This window comes from Mesoplodon mirus (assembly GCF_964341445.2).
Source record: "Mesoplodon mirus genome assembly, chromosome: 12".
NCBI lineage: Eukaryota > Metazoa > Chordata > Mammalia > Artiodactyla > Ziphiidae > Mesoplodon > Mesoplodon mirus.
Genome location: NC_138988.1, coordinates 39,368,220 through 39,393,648, shown reverse-complemented (window position 1 = coordinate 39,393,648; position 25,429 = coordinate 39,368,220). Strand labels below are relative to the sequence as shown.

At 45.3% G+C, this 25,429-nt stretch overlaps 1 protein-coding gene across 1 annotated transcript in view; it reads right to left on the bottom strand.

The window, feature by feature from the left end:
* Positions 1 to 4,643: 4,643 nt before the first annotated feature.
* SLC25A20 (solute carrier family 25 member 20) overlaps positions 4,644 to 25,429 on the bottom strand; it is a 30,513-nt gene continuing 9,727 nt past the window's right edge. The window contains exons 4-9 of the mRNA XM_082638883.1: positions 22,843 to 22,933; positions 8,123 to 8,240; positions 7,364 to 7,436; positions 6,881 to 6,990; positions 5,911 to 6,035; positions 4,644 to 5,496 (exon numbers count right to left, since the gene is read on the bottom strand). Coding sequence (XP_082495009.1) covers positions 5,434 to 5,496; positions 5,911 to 6,035; positions 6,881 to 6,990; positions 7,364 to 7,436; positions 8,123 to 8,240; positions 22,843 to 22,933 — 580 coding nt within the window. The 3' untranslated portion in view covers positions 4,644 to 5,433. The remainder of the gene's footprint in view (positions 5,497 to 5,910; positions 6,036 to 6,880; positions 6,991 to 7,363; positions 7,437 to 8,122; positions 8,241 to 22,842; positions 22,934 to 25,429) is intronic.

The following is a 25,429-nucleotide window of genomic DNA, read 5'->3' as shown; positions in this document are numbered from 1 at the left end:
AGCCTAGGTACTGACCAAAGGCCCAGTAGGCATAGGACAAAGTCCTCCATCTCTTTGCTGGGCCCAGCCAGAAAGTGAGGTAGCCTTGGGAACCTGTAAGGCATTTGGGATGGTTAAGCTCCACCTGGTAATTACCCAGTATTAATTAAAATCCCCACTTGGACCTCTCATATTGGCTTGGCACACAACCAGGAGTTCAGTGCTTCTGGGAACCGAGCTTCTAGAAGCAGGAATACCTGATCCCCACTGATGCAGAAGCCACCCAAGCTCTAGGCCAGGTAAGCCTGTGATTCTAAACAGCAGTGTCTCCCTGAACAAGTTTCTTGACTCCTGGGAGAAGTCCTGGACCATCAACTCTGTTAGGGAAGGGGTAGTGTCCAACTTGTTCCCTGCTGGGTCCTTACTGCACAGTCTTGGAGAAGATTTACTGAATGAATGAATGAATGAATGAATGATAACTTTCTACACAGCAAGAAGAGCCAGTGAAACTGCTCTCCTGACCTCAGGCTCAGAACTAGGATCCTTTGCTTCAAAGCTCTGCTTCTGATCTCAGAATATAAAGACTTCACTAAGTACAAGCAATGAGGAGCTGGAGGGACAGAGTACCTCAACCCTTCTCTGCTCGTGGGTAGACTGACCCTTCCAAGTTTTCCAGGAGTCAGCCCATACCCAGGAAACCTGGATGGGACTCCCACTGCACTGCCACACCTGGGGATCTGACCCACTTCAAGCAGTCCTACCACTAACCCTTCGGAAAGGCAAATTCACAACTCCACTCTCTAGTTTGCCCATTTGTCAGGCTTTACATGCTTGACAGGGGGACGGGCACCTGTACAGCTAGGACTCTAACTTCAGTTGCAAAATAGGGTAGGAGGAGGCTACTCCAGGACTGACAACAGAGCTGGCTGCAGGCAAGTTCTCCCCGTCACTCCAAGGAACCCCTGACAGCCTCTGCCAGAAGGTTGCTCCTCCTGACTTGTTCTCAGATACCCCATAGCTTGGCCATCCATCCATCTAGCAAACATGGCATTCAAAGGCATCCTTAGACCTGGAGGAAATGAGGGCCATTGAAATCAGGAACCCCATAGCTGCTCCTTACCTGTCTCCACAGACCAGCCTCAGAGTAAGGATGGAGAGCCAGCCTCCAGGTCCAGCTTGACTCCCCTCCCCTTGCACCTGGTCCCCAGAGCAGGGATCTATCTCTGCCCCTTCTGGGAAACACTTCAATAGCAAGGGGAGTCCCAAGGGCCTTCAAGAATGCCCAGTTGAGCTGGCAAAAGAATAGGGCCCTGGAACAAGAGAGAATATGAGGGGCCTGAGCCCCCATCTTCTACCCTTACCCTTCTAGGACCACCTTCATTCAAGCCTGTTCAGCTGCACCACTGGGGGTTACCATGGCAACCAAACCCACAGGCAGCCAGTAACCGGGAAACAGCTGCCAACAGCAAGTAATGGTGGGCAGAAAAGGTCAAGAGCAGAGACCCTCGAAAGCAAGAGAAATACAGCGTCCACGGTAGAGAAAAGGAGGCCCTAGAGCCCTGACAGGCGCTCAGCCTACCCCAGTCCTACTCACTACCCAGCATGTAGTCATCATCTTGCACAGACTGCCACACCACCAACCTCAGGCAGACATGAACACGATGGGGCCAGTTCTCAGAAGTGTTCACAACTATGCTGAGTAACACAGGTGGGGCACATGTCTAGTCCAACAGCAGTAAGTCTGGTGAAAATGAACGTGGGTAGGGTACCAGCTGCTATTTCCAATGAAACAGTTGTTTCATGTGCTTTTTTTTTTTTAAGATTCTTTTCCCATATAGGCCATTACAGAGTATTGAGTAGAGTTCCCTGTGCTATACAGCAGGTTCTTATTATCTATTTTATATATAGTAGTGTGTATATGTCAGTCCCAATCTCCCAATTTATTCCTCCCCCTCCCCGTTTCATGTACTCTTGACAGGTTTATTATTTAAAAGGTTTTTTTCCTCTCCTTCCAGGAAGAAGGTAGATGCCCATACTCCCCCAGACTTCTCTGGAAGACAGCCTGCTCTTGGCCCAGGCCCCCTGGTTTACACACTTTCTGCCCTCTGATGCCCTCTACCTATGTGGGGGACTCAGCCCCAGCGGAACACCTCTGCCCAAAGGGGCTGCTTCTCTATGCCCCTCCAGTCCCCCACCCATCTCCTGGGACTTGTTGGTCACCTGACCACCTCTACATGCCAGCTCCCTGGTCCAGTCCTACCAGGATGTTTATTATGTACCACCATCAGTTTCTATTTTGCCTTAGAAGTGTCCATTAGCCTCTAGTGGACAGGGGGGAGTGGGGAAGTGGGCTATATTTCCTCTGCCCTAACCCAAGCCGTATTTCAGCCTTCATAATGCCGCCCCCATGAGGCCACTGCCTTTGGTCCAGTTATTTTAACAAGCGTCCATGCTCAAGGGAGCAGTTAATTCCTGGGCTGCCTATTTCTGCACCTAAGAGCCAGCCCCTCCCCGGGACACCGTCCTGAGAAAGTGTCAGTCTCTGCAGTGGACCTAGGGTCTGCCTCTAGACATCTCAGGGCAAGGACAGAACCTGGGAAGCAAGGGAGAGCCTAGCTGGAGAGCTACAGGCCTGCATGCTGACTAGAGCAAAGAAAGCAGAAAAAGGAGCACTCAGCGAGCACTTGGCCCTGGGGCCTTCCCAGTGCCTGCTGGGACTCTGTGTGCCACCCCTAGCCTGACTCACAGGCCAGCTGCCTGGGCTTTGACCCTACAGTACAGACAGGCCTCTTGGAGTTTAGGTCAAGCAGTCTGAGGACAGCCTCTGATAGCATCACAAGCCTTTCTTCAGGCCTGTGGACACCCAGACACCACTCTATTGTCCACACTCTGTTATCAATTTTCCAATGATCTTGGTAGATCAGTTTACCCTGTCTGAGCTTTGGCTTCCACATCTGAAAATGGGGGTATAAATCCCTACCCATTAAACACTGAGTTACATGGGGTAAAGAGATGAGAATGAATCCATGAAGTGACTGGAAAACGAATAAGGGGTTCTAGCCTCAAAAGAACTGTGGTGAAAGAACTGTGGGTAGAGATGCTATGACCTTACAGCAGAAATGGTGCTACTATTGCTTCTAATAGGCTGAGGTTAAAACAACCTGCCCTCTGTCCTTTACCTCTGACCCAATTATACTCTTCTTTGTGCCTGGATGAGGCTGTTATCGCTGGCTGGTTGTTGTAACCATCACTGGCTTCTACTTAAGGCTGTCTGTGACAGTCCGAGAAATTGCTTGGGAGGGCCCCAATCTCTCCCCTACCCGTGCCCCCCGTCAGGGAGAGAAGAGATATATCAGGAACAGGTGGCATTTCCAAGTGCATCATAAACAAAGCGCCAGCCAGGAGGGAGTTACTCACCATCTGCTCGGCTCCCTTCACAAATATGCCTCCAGGCACTTCCTTATTGGACATAACATCTATTGAATACCCAAAGGAGTAGAAGAATCTGCCACCACTAATATTAAGGAATCAAAATATTCCATTTTAAAATGGAAGCTGTTTCAAAGGGTAAATTATCCAGAAGCAGAGACTGTAAAAGGGATCCTGAGCCATGGGAATGGCTGGCATTTGGTTAGAATGCAAATGCACTCACAGGAGCTTCCGGGAAAAGGCCGAGGTTTCAGGACTGTCTCAAGGACTGGACAGTACCTAGAAGAGCTCCAGGAGACACATATGTGGCCATCTCCAAATCAGTGAGAGATTAAACAAAGATATCCTACAGCATGAGAGGGGAAAAGCATTAACACTGAATTAATCTTCCCAGGCAGAGTGCACACAATTTTCATCCCTAAAACTGTTATTTTTTTACTTGACCATCATCCAGAGATATCCTCCCAGAAATAAATCCTCCTTCCTTAAACCCCCAAATCTTCAGCTTCCAGCCAGGTTGGCCACACCCACTCCCAGATGGGGGTGGGTCCCTTCCCCTCTCACCCATTTACACTGAGTGATAGCTCTAACGCCAAAGTCCAAGGATCTCTGTGCAGCTGCAGTGAGGCGGGAAGTGCCAGAACTGTGACTGCCAGATGGGACAACACCAGAGAAGCCCAGCTCTGGTAGCCTCTCCCTCCCCCAGCCAAGGACAGACTAGCTTGTGATTCTCCATTCTGACTCCCTCACCTCCTCCAGTTGCACCTGGTCATCATCATCAGCCTGATTAGTAATTCCAGACATCAGATCACACAGTGACCCCAAAGTGCATATGAAAACTCAGGATTGCTTTTGGCCTTTTAGAACAATTGACTCTCCATCCGTTAGCTAAGACACACATGGCTGAGGGGAGAGAGGTGAAGGAATGAAGGGATGGGCTGCAGGCTCGGCCCTGTGGGGGCCTGCATGCCAGGCTTGCACTGAGAGCTATGGGAACAGTTACCAATCAAGTTGCCCCACCCCACCCCACCTCACCCCACCTCACCTTCCAGCAGCTGGAGCTGGGGCAGTCAGGGAAGGCTGGGCTGGCCAAAACTTCCTCCTCTTTCTCTTGCTAGAACCCCTGCCTGAAGAACCAGGGAAGGATACTGGATCCCTAACAGCCTCCACCAAGGCCACAGAGGCTGCTTGCTGAAATGACCCAGAATCAAAAGAAAAAAATTTCACACAATACAAAAATTAGAAACAATATTTATTTCCTGTTAAAATAGGGCGCTCTCATGAGAAAAGAGTGTGCAAAAAGAGCCTTCCTACACCCTGGGCTTTCTCACTTACCCTAGCAAGCTGGGACTGTTGGTTCAAAATTCTCCTCCTCACTGTGTAGGAGGGAAAGCTCTCCACCTACTCCTGGAAATTAGGCTACTCTAGTTTTAATTTTGATTACTTGCATGCATTAAAAAAAAAAAAAACCTGACTGTTAACAGGCTATCTGCCCCTAGGCACATTTGCTCAGTCCACTTGGACAGACAGATGTGGGCCTCAAGCCCACATTCCCACGTGCAGGCCAGGATTAGATGATACCCTGGAAATCTGGTGAGTGTTCCTGGCTAGGGATCAAAGAAGGCCCCAGTTCCTGGTCAGATGGCTGAAAACATGCATAGTGTCTCCAGTGTGAGGCTGAGATTCCCTCTTTCTCGAGGAGTATTTTGGGTGTAGTAGGGCCAGTGGTCAACTAGTAGACAGCACTCTGGCCACAGGTAGCATCTGGTCTAGAAGCTACTTACTCCATCTCCAAATCCTCATGAGATCCCTTAAATTGACAAGAGTGGATTCAAGTTGCAAAATAGCAAATTATACCAGAAAGAGGATGTCATTAAGACAATGGTCTCAACCATTGTGAGTCCGTGCACAGAGCTCACATCCCACCATGCCCCTCCCCTCACACTTCAGGACAGCCTAGTCCTGCCCACTGTTCCTCCTCGATGACAGCTTCCAGCATCCTGAAGCCTTGAGCAGCCTTCAGCCTCACAAGTTGGGCATGGCCCAATTAAGGAACTTCATGGCAACTTCAAAGCCAAGGAAACAGGCCTGAGAAGGGGTTGGAAGGAAGAGAAAAGCCAACAGGAGTTGTGACTATTCACAGAGACCCCAGCACTGTGCTTGACTGGCCCTGTCAGGACCAAAACCCCTTCCTAATCTCCCACCCCAGGTCACGGAATCAAGCTATGCTTTCTCATTCCTAAAAGGGAAAGAAAATGCATGTCCCACAACTGCCCACTTCTGATGGCCAGGCCAGGAAATCAAAGCTCCTCACCTCAGAGAATCACAAAGGCAAATCTTCCTGACAGCTTCAGGAAAGGGAAGAAATAAGGAGGCTCTGACTGAGGGTGGGATTTGGAAAAACTGAGCCCCCAATTCAATCCCAGAAGCAAGCAAAAGTCAGCCCACCTGCACCCTGCTCTGAGCCCCAAAGGGAAAGCACAGCCCCTGCCAGTCACTCACTGCGTTGGCTGGGAAGGCTCGGATCATCACTGCATTGAACCCCTTATACAAGGATGTGATTCCTTCATTCCGGATCAGCTCCCTCAGCACATCTCTGAAGCCATTAGGATATTTCCCAGGAGGTGCTGTGGGCAGAAAGCAACTGTTAAGCCTTCAGGAAGCTTCCTGACCTGACCATGGTGACCTACATGGGGACAATATTGTAGTCAAATCTTCCTGCAGGGCCACAGCACCAGCGAGAGGACACCTTGCAGGTCATCTGGGACTAGTCCACAGACAACACAGTTCACCTTGGGACAAACAGATACAAATGTCTGGATTACTGGTGCCAAGGGAGTGGAGAAGGGAATGAAGAATGAAACAGCCCTTCTGCTCATGTGAGGGAAGGAAGGTTGATTTGACTTCTTCTCTACTATTTTTTTTTTTGGGCCACGCTGCACGGCACATGGGACCTTAGTTCCCCGACCAGGGACCGAACCTGTGCCCCCTGCAGTGGAAGAAGGGAGCCTTAACCACTGGACTGCCAGGGAAGTCCTTCTCTCACTTATTTTATGTTTACGCTGACAAGAAAATGAATCTAGGGGCTTCCCTGGTGGCGCGGTGGTTGAGAGTCCGCCTGCCGATGCAGGGGACACAGGTTCATGCCCCAGTCCGGGAAGATCCCACATGCCGCGGAGCGGCTGGGCCCGTGACCCATGGCCGCTGAGCCTGCGCATCCGGAGCCTGTGCTCCACAACAGGAGAGGCCACAGTAGTGAGAGGCCCGCGTACCGCAAAAAAAAAAAAAAAGAAAGAAAATGAGTCTAGCATTCCTAGAACACAAATGACTGCAAGGGAGAATGTTGGCCAGACAGATGCTGAGTGCTACTGTGGAGAGTCAGTATCCCTAGGGCCTTAAGAACTCTGTACCACAGGGGCAGCCAGTTCTGGGACCCACTCCAACCCCATCTACCCCACTCTCCTCTACTAACCAGTCTGGAAGCGGGACTTGAGTACGTCTGGAGGGATTGCCACAGCCCAGTTGAAGATCCCTGCGATGCCCCCAGCCACCAGGATCCGAGGCACGCTGAGATCACTGACACTGCAGAATACCAAACAGCCCCAGTCAGACAAAGGCTGTGAGAGTGGTGTTCAGACCATCCCTCCTGTGCAGACAGGGCAGCCACAGAGAGGGAGAAACTGGCTGGAGGGAGGAGGTCCAAGGCCAAAGCTCCTGTGACATGGCAGCTGCCACTCGTTGAAGGAGGTCTCATGCACTTGTTTCAAACACTTTCTCCACCGGGTGAGGCACAGGGTAAAGGGTATTAGTATTAGCTGGGCCTCAGCAGCAACAATAGGAAAGTGGACATGGAGACAGAAGTAAGTCCCACTTCTGCCTTCAGATCCACTAACAGGAAAGGGCAACCTACCCATGATTGGGCAAAGTGGCTTCTAAGTTCTTCTGTTCTCCTCACCTCTTTTCCTCTGGAGTGAAGATATTTTTCAGCCATTCATATGTCATGAAATACATCCCACTGGCTGGAACATCTGTTAGTGGCAAGAAAGAGGTAAATTAAATGATATAAAATTCTCACAGATTTCCTGATCTTAGAAGAACCAAGCTTGGCTTTGGACCCTTGAAGGTTTTCCTGAGAAGCTCCTCAGCAGCACTTCCTATTTGCAATAATCACTTTGCAGTGATCAGATGCTGCTCTGGGGTGAGCATGGTGTGAGTGAGTGCTAACATGCACGACATTATTTCATCTTCAAAGGCCCTCTGAGTGGTCCCCACTAATATGCCCACTCCAAGCAGTTATAACCAGAGCTAACATCTGGCCTTCCTCCAAGCTGTCATCTCAGGACAAGGGTAGAGCTGTCTCTGCCTCTTCTATTGCCACCCCAATAGGACATGCCTCTCAAGCCAAAAAGACCTCCACTGCTCCTAAGTCATTCTTTCTTCCCACTCATCCCTCCAGCCACGATTTCCACTTGCTACTCCCCTCTGACTGCCATGCTCATGATTTCTATCCTTGAGGGCCAGCCTATCAGAAGGATGGAGGGTCCCTCCATCCTCATGTGTGTCCCTGCTGGCCAGAGGTAAGATGGCCTAAAACCCAGGACACACAGTGCCGGCCCTGTCAGAGCTGTGGCATGTATGGTGCCAAGGCTCATCGGGAGATCCAGGCAAGACCCCCTGTGGCAAATCACCTCAGATGGAGGGCCTCAAAGGTTACCTCGCATGAGGGTGAGCACAGTCCCCTTGTAGATGCCTCGGATCCCAGCCTCCTTGTATAGCTTCTTTGCACAGTCCAAGGGACCAGTGTACTTGGTCTCCCCTGAAGAAGCTTGAATCTGAGAGGGAGGAAAGAGTCATCAAGTCAGCAACAGCAACATCGAAGTCAACAAACCTAGCAGGTTACAGAAGATTACATAGTGAGTGTGGGAGTGGTCATTATGCATTAGACCAATGAAATAATATAACTATCATTGTCAAATCGATAGTTATTTAGAATGTACAATATTGGTGGAAGTTACTATGAAATAAGGCTAGGTGAATATATGACAAAATATACACACATTGACTAGAAAAACAAATCAACAGAGGAGTTGGAAAACAAGTTGAAAAATAAGTTCCCAAATACAAGAGCATTCCCAATAAAGCTAGTTGGAAAAATAAAAAATAAAAAAAGCTAGTTGGCAGTCTAGAAAGGAGGAGACAAATACTTCAGTCAATCACTTATTCCTTCAACAAATATCCACTGACTACTAAATCCACTCCAAGCTCTAACAGATCATGAAGCTTGGTTAAAAGAAGGTGAACTGGAAATTGTATTCAGAACTCTAAATGCCTGGATAGAGGTCCTGTGTAGAGCCAGGAGAGGGCCAAGGAGAGGCCCCCTATCCTAGTCTCTGGGCTCCAGGGCCTAAGAGCCAAGAGCTTGAGGGCAGGCAGGAGGTATCCCACAAAAGATCTGAGAGAAAGACAGGCCCATGTAGGATCCACAGCAAGTACAGAGTCAAGAGGAATCCGAACACACAAGGGCATCAACCAAAGAGTAGTTAAAGCTGGAAAGAGAGTTCAGATTTAATAGTTCCAAGGAGAAACACTAACAAAATAAATATATAAGTCCAATAAATTTTTGTTCATACCAACAATAACTAGTTGAAAAATAATGGAAAAGAATCCCATTCTAATAGCAATAAAGAACTATACTCCAGGGCTTGCCTGGTGGCGCAGTGGTTGAGAGTCCGCCTGCCGATGCAGGGGATGCGGGTTCGTGCCCCGGTCCGGGAAGATCCCACATGCCACGGAGCGGCTGGGCCCGTGAGCCATGGCCGCTGAGTCTGCGCATCCGGAGCCTGTGCTCCGCTACGGGAGAGGCCACAACAGTGAGAGGCCTGCGTACCGCAAAAAAAAAAAAAAAAAATTATACTCCAATAAAGATGTTAAAATAAAAAATATATAGCAATAAAGGCTTAAAAGGCTTTCTTAACTAAGAAGATTAAATTACTCTTTAAGGCCAAAGGGCTGTGGTATGAGATCATACCTGATAAAAGGAAGAAATACATTATTAAGAGGATATGAAGGTAATAAATCTTCCTTTATAAGTAACACATGAAGTGCTGTTTTATTGCTGATACTGAAACATTAATATCAAGTTTTCTTGAAGGGGCACCTGCACCTAACCCAGAACTCTCCATAATGCTAGAAATATGAGAGTCCATGTTCATTGGTCTAATATTGCATATTTAGGTGAAATATTCCTTACCGTGCAACCTCTCGGTATTTTTTATCAGGTACCTAATAACTTCAATGAGTACAAGAAAAATAACTGCGTGGACTCAAGAGTTTTAAAGGCTATTCTTTAAGGTGAGTGCCTACCTTCATGAAATCTGCAATGTCTTAAACTAGCTCTTTTTATAGAGCTTGGCTTGTACTGGAGAAGAAAATCCAGTCTATGAGATTCCCAAGAGCAAAAACGTGGCCTTGTTGATCATGATATCTCTAGCCCCTTGCCAGGAATATAATAGGTATGATTAGAAATTTATTAGTTAAATTAAGGTAGAAAAATCAATTCATAGTCAACTTTCAAGTAGCAAAACTTGAATACGCTAGATAGTACACAATGTCTCCTAAACTGATTTACATGTCTAAACTCAAGTTAAGCATTCCTTTAAATACACTGATGTGTGTTCCTCTGACAAAGTCACAGAAATACTTCTTCCAGTTTCTGTTTTTCCAATGTAATCACAGGAGGTGTGACTTGTTGAAGGAATAAAGAATGCTCTAAGGAAAAAAAAAAGCAATAAAATATATGTGCATCAAGCAATAGGATTTGCACAAATAAGACTCTAAAACCTATCCAAGGGACATAAAAGAAGAGGTAAATAAAAAGAGAGTCATAGTTCTGGTTAGGAAAAGTTTTCAATCAGGAAGATGTCAATTTTTCTAAAAATAATAAATTTAAGACAATGTCAATTGAATATCAATGGCTTTTTAAAAAATATAACTTCCCCAGATGATCCCAGCACATGTGAGCCTGGTGTATCTGAGGAATGGCACAGAGGCCCATGTTATCAGAGGATGCTGGAGCTGACTCACAGTGACCTGGGGGGCCAAAGAGGACTGGGCATGGAATTGACATATTAACAGAATTTTCTCACTGTTATGTGTGGTATAGAATGTAAGCAGGGAAACAAGTGGGGAGGCCCTCACAGTCATCCAGGCCAGTGCTGAAGGTGACCTGGAGCAATGTAGTTGCAATGGCGGTGATGGGACAGGATAGATTTGTGATATGTTGAAAGCCAGCTTAACTGTTCAACAAATGGGATATGTACAGTGAGACAAAGTGTACAATCTAGGAGAACTCCTGGGTTTTAGGGCTGAACAACTAGACAGATGGTATTGCCACCAACCGAGCTACAGAAGGTTGTAGGTAAAGCAGGTATAGAGGAAGACCAGGAGTTCAGTTTTGCACATGGTGACTCTGAGGTGCCTACTAGCATCCAACGGAAGTACTGGATAAACTAGTCCAGAGTTCAGGAAAAGTCTGAGTTGGAGACATAAACTGGAAAATCATTATTATACAGATGGTGTCTAAAGTCATGAGACAAGAAGAAATCATCAACGAGATGAGTGTAATATGACTGAGCCTTGTGCATATGAACATTAAAAGATTGAGAAGATGAGGATAAACCAACAATGGACATAGAAAAGGAGCAGCCAAGTAGGTAGGAGGAAAGTCAGGAGAGAAGTCAAGTGAAGATAGATCTTCAAGGAAGATAGGGGGCCAGCTGAGTCCAATTCTGTTGATGGATCAAGATGGATCAATGTCCAGCCCAAGAACTGAACACTGGATTTAGTGTAAAAGTCACTGGTGGGACGTCTCTGGTGGTCCAGTGGTTATGAATCTGCCTTCCAGTGCAGGGGACGCGGGTTCGATCCCTGGTTGGGGAACTAAGATCCCACATGCCACGGGGCAACTAAGCCCACCTGCCGCAACTAGAGAGAAGCCCGTGTGCCGCAACAAAGAGCCCACACATTGCAACTAAGACCCGACGCAGCCAAAAATAAATAAATAAATATTTTTTTAAAAAAGGTCACTGGTGACCTTGACAAAAGTACTTTTGTTGGAGTTGTGAGGCAAAAGCCAGTCTGATGTGGGTTTGACAATTAGAGAAGGGGGACTAGAGACAAAGAGTAGGAAAAAAAACAGAAAACTTTTTCAAAGAGTTTTTGATGTAAAGGGGAGCAAAGACAGGAAGCACAGAAATAGATGTGGAAGGTAAAATAGAGAGAAGTTTGTATTTTTAAGGTGAAAAAACAAGCATGTTTATGCTTTTATTGCTGAAGAGAACAATCCATTGGAGAGCAAAAACTGATGCTGAAGGAGAGAGAAAGAAGAATTGTTGATTGTTGAAGCAAGGTCTCTGGATGGGCAAGAGGGGATAGGATGTGGGGTCAAACAGAAGCATGGGCCATTTGTGGTGGAAATAGCCAGGCAGCCACAGATGTAGTTAGATGCCAGTGGGTGAGTGGAGGCAGTGGAGGGCATCTGGTAAAGTCCTCTTCTGGTGGTTTCAGTTTTCTCAGTGAAGTAGAAAGCCAGGGGACTTCCCTGGTGGTGCAGTGGTTAAGAATCCACCTGCCAGTGCAGGGGACACGGGTTCGAGCCCTGGTCCGGGAAGATCCCACGTGCCGTGGAGCAACTAAGCCTGTGTGCCACAACTACTGAGCCTGCGCTCTAGAGCCCATGAGCCACAACTACTGAGCCCACATGCCACAAATACTGAAGCCCGCACACCTAAAGCCCATGCTCTGCAACCAGAGAAGCCACTGTAATGAGAAGCCCACGCACTGCAACGAAAAGTAGCCCCCACTTGCCGCAACTAGAGAAAGCCCATGTGCAGCAACGAAGACTCAACGCACCCAAAAATAAATAAATAAATTAATAATAATAATAAAAAAAGCCAGGTCATCTCCTGAGAGGGTAGGGGTTTGAGAAGAGAAGAGAGTCACAAAGTAGTAACCCAGCAGAGTGGAGGAGTGCAAGGGAAGAATATGGATGGGGACTGTCTCATCTAGGAGCAGAAAAGGGCTTCAGGCATAAAAGAGATGGAAGAAGCCATGATGGAAAAGACTAAGGGACAAGGCTACTGAAAACAAACATTCCCTAACTCAAAAGCAATATACAGACGTCTAAGAAGTATTTTCCCAATCCTCCTGCTAAGTACAACAAAAAATTCTAGACATTATTTGTTTTAAACAAATATAAGAGGACTCTGAAAGTTTGGAGAGAAGAAGCAGACTGGCTAGGGGCCTTGGGACTTAAGCAATGACATAGTAGTGAGTCCCCTGGATTTTCTTTTTTGATATATCTCAGACTTAAAGCAGAAGAAACTGGCAATCCAGGAATACCAACAAACACAGATCAAAAAGAAGCCTCAACAAAAGCCTGCATTCTCTAGACAAAGGACCAGAAAAGGAACAGCCTAGAAAGACAGAAAACCTTTAGACAAAAAACACTCTACTCCAGCCATACACCATAGAAAAAACTGTGGCCTCACCCTCATCCACACCAGCAAAGACCCTGTGGGGAGCCCAGACTTCCACCTTCGCAGGGCTGTAACAAGGTACCCAACATGCTACCTGGGTGGAGTCAGAAAAGGCCAAGTACAGAGTAAGGACTTTCATCCCTGAGAGCCTGTAACCATCACCCTCCTGTCCTGTGGTGTCAGTAGAGACACTGGAACTCCCACATCCACCCAGCAGTAAAAAGAAGTGCCCCACCCTCAAGTGTCAACAGAGGTCGAGTGGGTCACCTAGACTTCCACTTCCACTTGGCAGTAATGAGGCAGCATCCCTCCCTTCCTACTGGAGTGGTGTCAAAGAAAGCCAACTAGGGCTTCCCTGGTGGTGCAGTGGTTGAGAGTCCGCCTGCCAACGCAGGGGACACGGGTTCGTGCCCCGGTCCGGGAAGATCCCACATGCCGCGGAGCGGCTGGGCCCGTGAGCCGTGGCTGCTGAGCCTGCGCGTCTGGAGCCTGTGCTCCGCAACGGGAGAGGCCACAACAGCGAGAGGCCCGCATACCGCAAAAAAAAAGAAAAAAAAGAAAAGAAAAATACAACCGAAATAAAAAGCTCAGTGGGGACTTCCCTGGTGGTGCAGTAGTTAAGAATCGCCTGCCAATGCAGGGGACACAGGTTCAAGCCCTGGTCCGGGAAGGTCCCACATGCTGCAGAGCAACTAAGCCCATGCAACACAACTACTGAGCCCGAGTGCCACAACTACTGAAGCCCGAGCACCTAGATCCCATGCTCTGCAACAAGAGAAGCCACCACAATGAGAAGCCTGCATACTGCAATGAGAGTAGCCCCTGCTCGCCACAACTAGAGAAAGCTGGTGTGCAGCAATGAAGACCTGACATAGACAAAAATAAATAATAAATAAATAAATTTATTAAAAAGAAAATAAAAAAGCTCAGTGGATGGCTCGTTCAACAGCAGAATACAGGGGAGAGAGGAAAAAAAAATCAGGATTAGAAGACAGAACAACGAATGGAAAATACCCAATCTGAACAACAGAAAGAAAACAAACTGAAACAAATTGAACAGAACCTCAGGGACCCCTGGGGCTGTAACAGAAAATCTAATATTTGTGTCCTTACAGTCCCAGAAGAAGAGGAGAAAAGAGTGTAGGATTGAAAAAGTACTCAAAGAAACAACTGAAAACTTCCCAAACTTGGCAAAACATAAACATATAGATTTAAGAAGCTGAGCGAACCCTAAACAGAATACACCCAAATAAATCCATGCCACAACACATCACAAGTGAACTTAGTTGAAAACTAAAGACAAAGAAAAAAGTGTAAGAGTAGCCAGAGAAAAATAACACATTGCCTATTGAAAAAAACAATTAGAATGACAGCAGAAACCAGGGAGGGTAGAAGGAAGGGGCACAGTAGCTTTCAGGAGCTGAAAGAAAAGAACTGTAGGTTAAGAATCTGCCTGCCAATGCAGGGGATCACAGGTTTGAGCCCTGGTCCAGGAAGATCCCACGTGCTGCGGAGCAACTAAGCCCATGTGCCACAACTACTGAGCCTGCGCTCTAGAGCCCATGAGCCACAACTACTGAGCCCACGTGCCACAACTACTGAAGCCCGCGTGCCTAAAGCCCAAGCTCTGCAACAAGAGAAACCACTGCAATGAGAAGCCCGCAAACCACAACGAAGAGTAGCCCCCGATTGACGAAACTAGAGAAAGCCCACATGCAACAACGAAGACCCAATGCAACTAAAGAAAGAAAAGAGAGCTTCCCTGGTGGCGCAGTGGTTGAGAGTCCGCCTGCCGATGCAGGGGACGCGGGTTCGTGCCCCGGCCCAGGAAGATCCCACGTGCCGCGGAGCGGCTGGGCCCGTGAGCCATGGCCGCTGAGCCTGCGGTTCCGGAGCCTGCGCGTCTGGAGCCTGTGCTCCACAGTGGGAGAGACCACAGCAGTGAGAGGCCCACGTACCGCAAAAAAAAAAAAGGAAGGAAGAAAGAAAGAAAGAAAGAAGAAAGAAAGAAAACGGGCTTCCCTGGTGGCGCAGTGGTTGAGAGTCCGCCTGCTGATGCAAGGGACACAGGTTCGTGGCCTGGTCCGGGAAGATCCCACATGCCGCGGAGTGGCTGGGCCTGTGAGCCATGGCCGCTGAGCCTGCGCGTCCGGAGCCTGTGCTCCGCAACGGGAGAGGCCACAACATTGAGACGTCCGCGTACCGCCAAAAAAAAAGCAAGAAAGAGAAAAGTACTGTAATCCCAGAACCCTATGTCAAGTGAAAATATTCTTCAGGAATAAAGGGGAAATCAGGCATTCTTAGATGAAGGAAAACTGAGAGACTTTGTCATTCACAGACCTTCCCCAAAAGAATGGCTAAAGGAAGTTCTTTAAATAGAAAAGAAACTCTAAAAGAAGGAATCCTGGAACATCAGGAAGGAAGGAAGAACATAGTAAGCAAAAATATGGGATATTATATAATGGTACTATGAGGGACATAACATAGTGATAAAAGGGCCAATCCACCAAGAAGACATAGCAATCCTAAATGTGTATACATTAAACAAAAAAGCTGCAAACTATGTGAAGCAAAACTGATAGAACTGAAAGAAGAAACAAACAAACTCACAATTACAGTTGGAGATTTCAAATTCCTCCATCAACAAATACGTAGAACAACTAGACAGAAAATCATCAAGGATAGAGAAGAACTCAACAACACCATCAACCAACAGGATATAATTGACATTTATAGATTACTCCACCAAATGACAGCAGAACACACATTCTTTTCAAATGCCTGTGGAACATGTACCAGGATAAACCATATCCAAGGCCATAAACCTCAGGAAATTTAAAAGAATGTAAATAATACAGAATATGTTTTCCAATCACAATGGACTCAAACTAGAAATCAATAATCTCCAACTCTTGAAAACTGAACAACACTCTCCTAAGTAATTTAAAAAGGAAGTCTCAAAGGAAATTAGAAAACACACTGAACTAGGACTTCCCTGGTGGTCCAGTGGCTAAGACTCTGTGCTCTCAATACAGGGGGCCTGGGTTCAACCCCTGGTCAGGGAACTAGATCCCACATGCCACAACTAAGAGTTTTCATGCCACAACTAAAACATCCTGCATGCTGCAACTAAGACCCGACACAGCCAAAAGAAAGAAAGAAAGAAAACACACTGAACTGACTGAAAATTAAAATATATTGAAGTTTGTGGGACACAGCTAAAGCAGGGCTGAGAGGAAACTTTATAGCACTGACTGCATATGTTAGAAAAGAGGAAAAGCCTCAAAACAATAATCTAAGCTTGCACCTCAAACACCTAAAAAAAAAACAAAAACCAAAACAAGCAAAAGGAAGGAAATAATAAAAAAACAAGCAAAAACCAATGAAATTGAAAACAGAAAGACAATAAAGAAAATCAATGAGGTGAGTTCCCTGGTGGCCTAGTGGTTAGGATTCTGGGCTTTCACTGCTGTGGCCTGGGTTCAGGGAACTGAGATCCCACAAGCCGCGTGGCAAGGCCAAAAAAAAAGAAAAATCTTTTTTGAAAAGATCAATAAAACTGACAAACCTCAAGTGAGGCTGACAAAGGAAAAAAAAGAGAGAAGTCACAAATTATTATTTTTTTATTAATTAATTATTTATTTTTGGCTGTGTTGGGTATTCGCTGCTGCGCATGGGCTTTCTCTAACTGTGGCGAGCGGGGGCTACTCTTCGTTGTGGTGTGCAGGCTTCTCATTGCAGCGGCTTCTCTTGTTGAGGAGCACAGGCTCTAGGCACGAGGGCTTCAGTAGTTGTGGCTCGCGGCTCTAGAGTGCAGGCTCAGTAGTTGGGGCACATGGGCTTAGTTGCTCCGCGGCATGTGGGATCTTCCCGGACCAGGGCTCAAACCTATGTCCCCTGCATGAGCAGGTGGATTCTTAACCACTGTGCCACCAGGGAAGCCCCACATATTATTAATACCAGGAATAAAACAGAAGATAACACCACAGAATCTGCCAATGTATAAAGGACAATAAGGGAATACTACAAACAACTTTACACGCACACATTTGACAACTTAGATAAAAAAACAAAAACAAAAACTAGCACAGGGACTCCCCTGGTGGCACAGTGGATAAGACTCCGTGATCCCAGTGTAGGAGGCCCAGGTTTGATCCCTGGTCAGGGAACCAGATCCTATATGCAACTGCAACTAAGAGTTTACATGCCACAACTAAGGAGCTGGCAAGCCACAACTAAGGAGCCCGCCTGCCACAACTAAGAACTGGCACAACCAAATAAATAAATAAATAAAATATAAAAAAAAAAACCTACCACAATTTTCCCAATATGAAATAAGTAATTTGAATAGCCCTGTAACTATTAAGAAATTGAATTCATAATTTAATAATTCCTCCCCCAAAATCTCCAAGCCTATATGATTTCACTATAAAATTTTACCAAATGTTTACAGAAAAATTAACACCATTTCTACATAATCCCTCTCAGAAAATAGAAGAGGGAACAATTCCCAATTCATTTTATGAAGACAGCATTATTCTGATACCAAAACCAGACAAAGACAAGACAGAAAAAAAAATGACAGACTAATATCTCTCATGACTATAGATGCATAAATACTTAACAAAATATAAGAAAATAGAACTCAGCAGTATATATAAAGAATTATACACTATGACCAAGTTGGGGGGTTTATTCCAGCAATTCAAAATTGGTTCAGGATTCAAACATCAATTGATCTAATTCACTGTATAAGAGGTTGAAGGAGAAAAATCACATGGTCACATTAATAAATGAAGAAGAAGAATTTGACAAAAATCAATATCCATTCATGAGAAAACTCTCAGAAAAAGAGGAATAGAAGGTAACTTTCTCAACTTGATAAAGAGCATCTATCAAAAAAACTACATCTGGGACCTCCCTGGTAGTCCAGTGGTTAAGACTCTGCACTTCCACTGCAGGGGGCACCGTGTTCCATCCTTGTTTGGGGAACTAAGATCCTGCATGCAGGGTGGTGCAGCCAAAAAAACTAAACAAACAAAAAACTACATCTAACATCATATTTAACAGTGAAATAGTGAATACTTCCCCATGAGATTGGGAACAAGGCAAAAATATCCACTCTCATCACTCTTATTCAACACAGTACTGGAAATTCTAGCCAGTGAAATAAGGAAATAAAAGGTAAACAGATTAGAAATGAAGAAATAAAACTGTCCCTATTTGCAAATAACATGATTATCTACATAGGAAATCCCAAGGAATCTAACAAAAAAAAAAAATCCTAGAATTAATAAGGGCATTCAGGAAGGTTCACATGATACAAGATTAACATACAAAAATTGATTGTATTTCTACAAACTAGCAATGAAAATGTAGACAACAAAATTAAAATTATAATACCATTTACAATGCCATTTTACAAAGTCAAATTAAGAGAGAAGCACTTAGGTATATAAGAAAACACATTAAGAGCTTATATGCTGAAAACTACACAATGCTGATGAAAGAAATTAAAGTTCTAAATAAATGGAGAGATGTAACATGTCCATGTATTGGAAGACTCAAAATAATGTGTTAATTCTACCCAAATTGACCTATAGGTTTAACATAATCTCAGCAAGATTTTTCTCAATTTTCTAAATTATCCTAAAATTTACATAGAAATATTGGGTTGGCCAAAAAGTTTTCTGTAATATGTTACGGAAAAACCCGAGCGAACTTTTTGGCCAACCCAATACAAAGGAATTAGAATAGCTAGAACAATTTTTAAAAATTTATTTATTTATTTATTTATTTTTGGCTGTGTTGGGTCTTCGTTGCTGCACGCGGGCTTTCTCCAGTTGCGGCGAGCGGGGGCTGCTCTTCGTTGCGGTGCGCGGGGCTTCTCATTGTGGTGGCTTCTCCTGTTGTCGAGCAGCGCAGGCTTCAGTAGTTGTGGCACATGAGTTCAGTAGTTGTGGTTCTCAGGCTCTAGAACAGAGGCTGAGCAGTTATGGTGCATGGGCTTAGTTGCTCCGCGGCCTGTGAGATCTTCCCGGACCAGGGCTTGAACCCGTGTCCCCTGCATTGGCAGGCGGATTCTTAACCACTGCGCCACCAGGGAAGTCCCCGGTTTTTTTTTTAAAGAATAAAGTGGGAGGCATCAGTCTAGTCAATTTCAAGACTTAGTATATGGCTATACTAATCAAGATTGTGTAGTATTCGTGAAGGGATAGATGCATAAATCAATGGAAGAAAGTAGAGTACCCAGAAGTAGACCCACACAAATATGCCCAACTGATTTTTAACAAAGATGCAAACACAATTCAGTGGAAGAAAGATAAGTCTCTTCAGCAAATGGTATGGTGCAATTGGACAGCCCTAGGGAAAAGAAAAAAAAAAAAGAACTCTGACCTAATTCTCATACATTATACAAATATTAACTCAAAATGGAGTCACAGACTTAAATGTAAAAGGTAAACTATAGATAAAACTTTTGGAAAAAACATATAAGAAAATCTTTGGGATTGCAGGCTAGGTAAAGAGTTCTTAAGACCTGATGCCCCAAACACCCAAAACCCAATCCATAAAAGAAAAATTAACAAAGTGGACTTTATCAAAATTTAAAATGTTTGCTCAAAAGACTCTGTTGAGAGGATGAAAAGACAAACTATAGACTGGGAGAAAGTATTTGCAAACCACATATCTGACAAAGCACTAGTATCTAGAATAAAGGACTCTCAAAACTCAGTAATAAAAAAACAAATAATCCAATTAGAAAATGGGCAAAACACATGAACAAACATTTCACCAAACAGGATATACATATAGCAAATGAGCACAGGAAAAGATGTTCAACATCTTCAGCTATTAGGAAAATACAAATTAAAATGAGATATCACTACACACCTATCAGAATGGCTAAAATTAAGAACAGTGACAACACCAAATGTTGGTGAGGATGCAGAGAAACTGGATCACTCATACATGGCTGGTGGAAATGTAAAATGATATAGGTACTCTGAAAAAACTGTTTGGTAGTTTCTTTAAAAACTAACACGCATGGGACTTCCCTGGAGATCCAGTGGTTAAGACTCCACGCTTCCTTCCACTTCAGGGTACACAGGTTTGATCCCTGATGGGGGAACTAAGATTCCACATGCTGGCGCTGTGTGGCCAAAAAAACCCAAAAAAACCCCACTAAACATGCAACTACCACATGACTCAGCAATTATACTCCTGGGCATTTATCCCAGAGAAACGAAGACTGATTTTCTCAGAAAAACCTCTGTACATGAATGTTTATAGCATCTTTATTTATAATAGCCAAAAACTGAAAACAACCCAGATGTCCTTCAATGGATGAAAAGTTAAACATATTTGTAGTACATCCACACCATGGATTACTAAAAAGGAATGAACTATTCATATATGCAACAATCTGTGTGAATCTCCAGAAAATTCGGTTGAGTTGAAAAAGCCAATCTGAAAAGTTTACATACTGTATAGTTCCATTTATATAAGTCTTGAAATTACAGGCTTACAGAGTTCAGATTAGTGGTTGCTGGGGTGGTTAAGGACTGGAGTGGGGTACGGGAAGTGAATGTGGCTATTAAAGGGCTACATGAAGGATCCTTGGCATGATGGAATTGTTCTGTATTTTGACTGTAAAAATGTCAATATTCTGGTTGTGATATTGTACTATAATTTTACAATATATTACCTCTGTGGAAGAACTGAGTAAAGGGTAGGTGGGATCCTTTTGTATTATTTATTTCTTTATTTCCCTTTGTATTATTTCTTACAACTGTATGTGAATCTATAAGTATCTCAAAATAAAAAATTTAATTTAAAAAATGCAAAAAATTAGGGCTTCCCTGGTGGCGCAGTGGTTGAGAGTCCGCCTGCCGATGCAGGGGACACGGGTTCATGCCCCGGTCCGGGAAGATACCACATGCCGCGGAGCGGCTGGGCCCGTGAGCCATGGCCGCTGAGCCTGCACGTCCGGAGCCTGTGCTCCACAATGGGAGAGGCCACAACAGTGAGAGGCCCGCGTACCTCAAAAAAAAAAAAAAAAAAAAAAAATGCACAAAATTAAATGACAAATGCAAAGCATGAAAAAGGCTTGCCAAATATGATAAGAAATTAATAACCTTAATATGTCCAAAGGTTTTAGGGGTAGGGGAGTGACAGGCACAAACTATTGGGTGTAAGACAGGCTACAAGGATGTATTGTACAACTTGGGGAATACAGCCAGTTTTTTGTAATAACTGTAAATGGAGTGTAACCTTTAAAAATTGTATAAAAATTTTAAAAAATAATAAATTGGGGACTTCCCTGGTGATGCAGGGGTTAAGAATCCGCCTGCCAATGCAGGGGACACGGGTTCGATCCCTGAACCGGTAAGATCCCACATGCTGCAGAGCAACTAAGCCCATGCACCACAATTACTGAGCCTGCGCTCTAGAGCTCGCGTGCCACAACTACTGAGCCCGTGTGCTGCAACTACTGAAGCCCACGTGCCTAGAGCCCGTGCTCTGCAACAAGAGAAGCCACCACAATGAGAAGCCCACGCACCGCAACAGAGTAGCCCCTGCTCACGGCATCTAGAGAGAGCCCGCGCTCCAATGAAGACCCAACACAGCCAAAAATAAATAAATAAAATAATAAATTCAAACATGTCCAAAGCTTTTATAAGTCAACAGAAAAACAAACAAATGAGCAAAGAACACAAATAGGCATTTCACAAAGGAAAAATACAAACAGCTAATAAGCATCAAAAAAATTAACCTCACTGACAATTAAAAGCAAGAAAAATTAAAACAATGCAAATTTTTCACCTATCAGACTAGCAGAGATTGTAAATTAGATGCCACAGAATCTGCTGGGAAGTAAGAGCTCTTATACTATTGAAAGGAATAGAAAATGACAGACTTTTATAGGAGGGCCATTTAGTAGAATACATTAAAAACCTTTTTAAAAAGTACATACCTTAAAAAAAAAAGTACATACCTTTAATCATACTAATTTCAAATCTAGACATTTATCCTAAGAAAATAATCAGGGACACATGCAGAGGCTTATTTACAAAGATCTTCACTATGGCATATAATTTGTCGTGTCCCCAGATAAGGTATTATTGGGTAAATGACAGCCATGTATTGAAATAAAATACAGAAAATGACGCTTGAGAAAAAAAATCACAAAAATATTGTGACATATCAAATGAAAAAAACTGGTTACAAAACTATTGCAATATGTGACCCCAATTTTATTTCAAAAGATAACTTTTTTTAATACAAGTTTACCAAAAAGACTAGAAGAATTCACACAGAAAGCATAACAGTGGGGTGGTATCATGGGTGATAAATACATTGTTTTCTGTGTGCTTCTCTGCATTACCAAAATTTTTCTAGCAAAGACTGTGTGTTAAATTGCTTCAGCCATTAGAAGAAAAAAGCAGTAACACTTTTTTAAAAAGGAGCCCTGTGTGGTAAGGCAGGCAGTCAGTTCACACCCTTGGCCTGGGAACAAGCCACACACTTTAAGGGCACTGAGCCTTTGGGCAAATGGCAGAGACATAACATGTTAGGCAGGAGCAGCCTCCCTTCCACCTCTGATGAGACATGACTCACCTTTCAGAGTTCCTGAAGTAGCTGCTAATTAGGGTGGATAAGTCTGAGCTGACCCGTCACAGGTGTGACATGTGGTTGATTTGTTACACTGTCCTGATTCTTGATTCTACTATGATTGCCTCCATGTTCCTGAAAACCTTGAAACTGTTTTGCACACCTGACCTGAAGTCTTTATAAAGGGTGAAAGGACATAAACATCCACACAAAATTGTATACCCAACGGAAAAAGCTAGCCACCTCCCCCCAAATCATATCCCCCCACCCCAGATCACACCCTCACCTGTAACAAGCACTTGATCCGTTCTCCAGGGGTCATAATTCCCGTGGTGAATACACCAGATAACATCCCAGCTGCAAATAGTTGGGGGTAGCTATATTGAAAACAAAAACAAGAGGCAAGAACCTGTGACTAACCACCCAGAACAGAGGCAATCCCAGCAAAGAGGACTTTGAAAGAAAAAATAAGTACTTGGACTGGGCAGAAGTCCAGCACAAATAAAGCATATTTCACACAAAACCCAAGGTCTAGGTATATTCTGACATCAAATTTCCCAAGGCAGGGGTCTCAGTGCCAAGAGCAATATGATCTTGGTCACGAGGCCCACATGCACACTCAGATGGCCTCACCCATGGGAGAAGTTTCCTCCCCAGCCTGCCATGCACAGTGACTATGGACGAGCTTCCAGGCCTCTCTGAGCCTTGATCTGTAAAGTTCAGGGTTGTTGTGGAAAAAAGCCTCTAATCCAGAATGTAGACCTCAGTCAACCCCAGTTCCCCTCCAATCTCACCTCTCTGGATCACCAAGGGCCTGAGAACATTTTAAGCCAAGATTCACAAAGGACGGCGTCAAGGCCGGAGGAACGGCTGTGGCCACTTCCACAGGCTAAGGGGCAGCCAGGCCAGTTGTGAGGAATGTGTTGTAAGATGCTGGGAAGGGCCCAGCCAGGGATGGTACCCAGAGACATGATGGGTCCTGTGGCCTTCCATGCAGGGAATAGTCCCCCAGTGGCCAGAGATATGGATCCTCACCATGGCCCTCATAGAATGAACCACACTGAATATTTGGAGGAAATGGAGGCTCCTGGCGTCACGGCCTGTCCCACCTCTGGCATCTCCTTTTCTTTCTAAGATTAGCTATACCAGACTGGTCCGGAGGCAGTGGAGCACAGAGCTACAATTAGCATTTCAACAGTGTCCCCACAATTTAGCAAATGTTGTTGAAAAACTTCCCTTTCTTGCCTGGGCCGCAGGCCCCTCCTAACCCCAAGCCTCTGATAGCTGAGCCTTCAGGCCTGTCCCACCCTACAAGGAGCCCAAAACCTGGAGAACAGATGTCAAATGGGGAAAGGGAGACATCCACTTCGGGTCCTTCCTTCCAGGCAGGGCACCAGTCTCAATGGTCCTGTTTTTTCCAGGCACTCACACAACTACCTCAGGCATACAAGCCCAGCACACAAGCTGACTGTTCAACAGTCAGGAGACTTGCTTTCATGCATGGCCTCCTTTACAGTCTCAGTTCACACTGCTGTCCCCAAGAAAAGCCCTCTCAGCAATGAAACTTCCCCTCATGAGACCAACATCTGTTCTTCCATGTATGCCCAGACCTTAGGCTGGACATACCTCCATCTCCCGGGACTAAGGACTTTCCTCTGAACAGGGTCTGTGTGTGCACAGGGTACCCTGCAGACACCCTACATGGGTGGCCCATTCTGCCACCCTTCACCCCCACACGAGGGAAGCATCTGTGAGTGCTGGACCCAAGGTCCTGGTAATGTTCCTTTCCACACTGTCCCCAAACACTACTGCAGGGAGGGGAAGGTGGCAGGGTTGACATTCAGGATTCAGAGCACTGCAGGATTATGGGGGCAGGGACCTGAGTGTCTCAACCTTTGCTTAAGCAGGAAGGGTGCTTCTCTGAGGACTGACGCGATAGTATAGGGAATAACCGACAGGCTGAAGTACTAACAGTGACCCCACGGGGGTTCTTGTGCATGGCCCTTGTGAGCTGGTACATGAGCTAAAAGACCAGGTGCTCAGAGAGGACATGTGTCCACAGGACATTTGGACTACCAACAGTCAAACACAGTTTCAAAAGGAAGCCCCACACACCCACGTTTGGGGCCATCTTCAGCTTTTTATAGAAGCTGGTCACATTCAGAGCATCACAAGGACTCCAAAAATAGAGTTTCACAGTACGAGCATTTCTATCTATGTCCAGACCCTTACTCAGCCTGTTGTGGCCTGAAGTAGTGACAGAAAACAACCACATGGCACCCTGGGCTGCCTCCCTTGAGCTCCTAATCCCAAGCCTAGCCAGGGTCCTGTGCTGCCTGCAGCCCCTCCCAAGAGCTGTCAGCCTGCACAGCTCAGGCTGAGTGTGCCTTGTCATCCCATGTTTCAACTCAGAATTCCCCTGCATCCCAAGAAGCCTGCTTTCATTAACTACTTTGTAAATTCTGAACTCATAATTCTGCCTCATCTGCCTCTTCATACCCAAATCTAACTTAAAGTTTACTGAAAGGAAATATACTAATTTATTTCACTTTAACAGAGAAACCAGGGACTTCCCTGGTGCCGCAGTGGTTAAGAATCTGCCTGCCAATGCACGGGACACGGGTTCAAGGCCTGGTCCGGGAAGATCCCACATGCCACGGAGCAACTAAGCCCGTGCGCCACAACTACTGAGCCTGCACTCTAGAGCCTGCAAGCCACAACTACTGAGCCTGCATGCCACAACTACTGAAGCCTGCACACCACAACTACTGAGCCCGTGTGCCTAGAGCCCGTGCTCCGCAACAAGAGAAGCCTCCGCAATGAGAAGCCCGTGCACTGCAAAGAAGAGTAGCCCCTGCTTGCCACAACTAGAG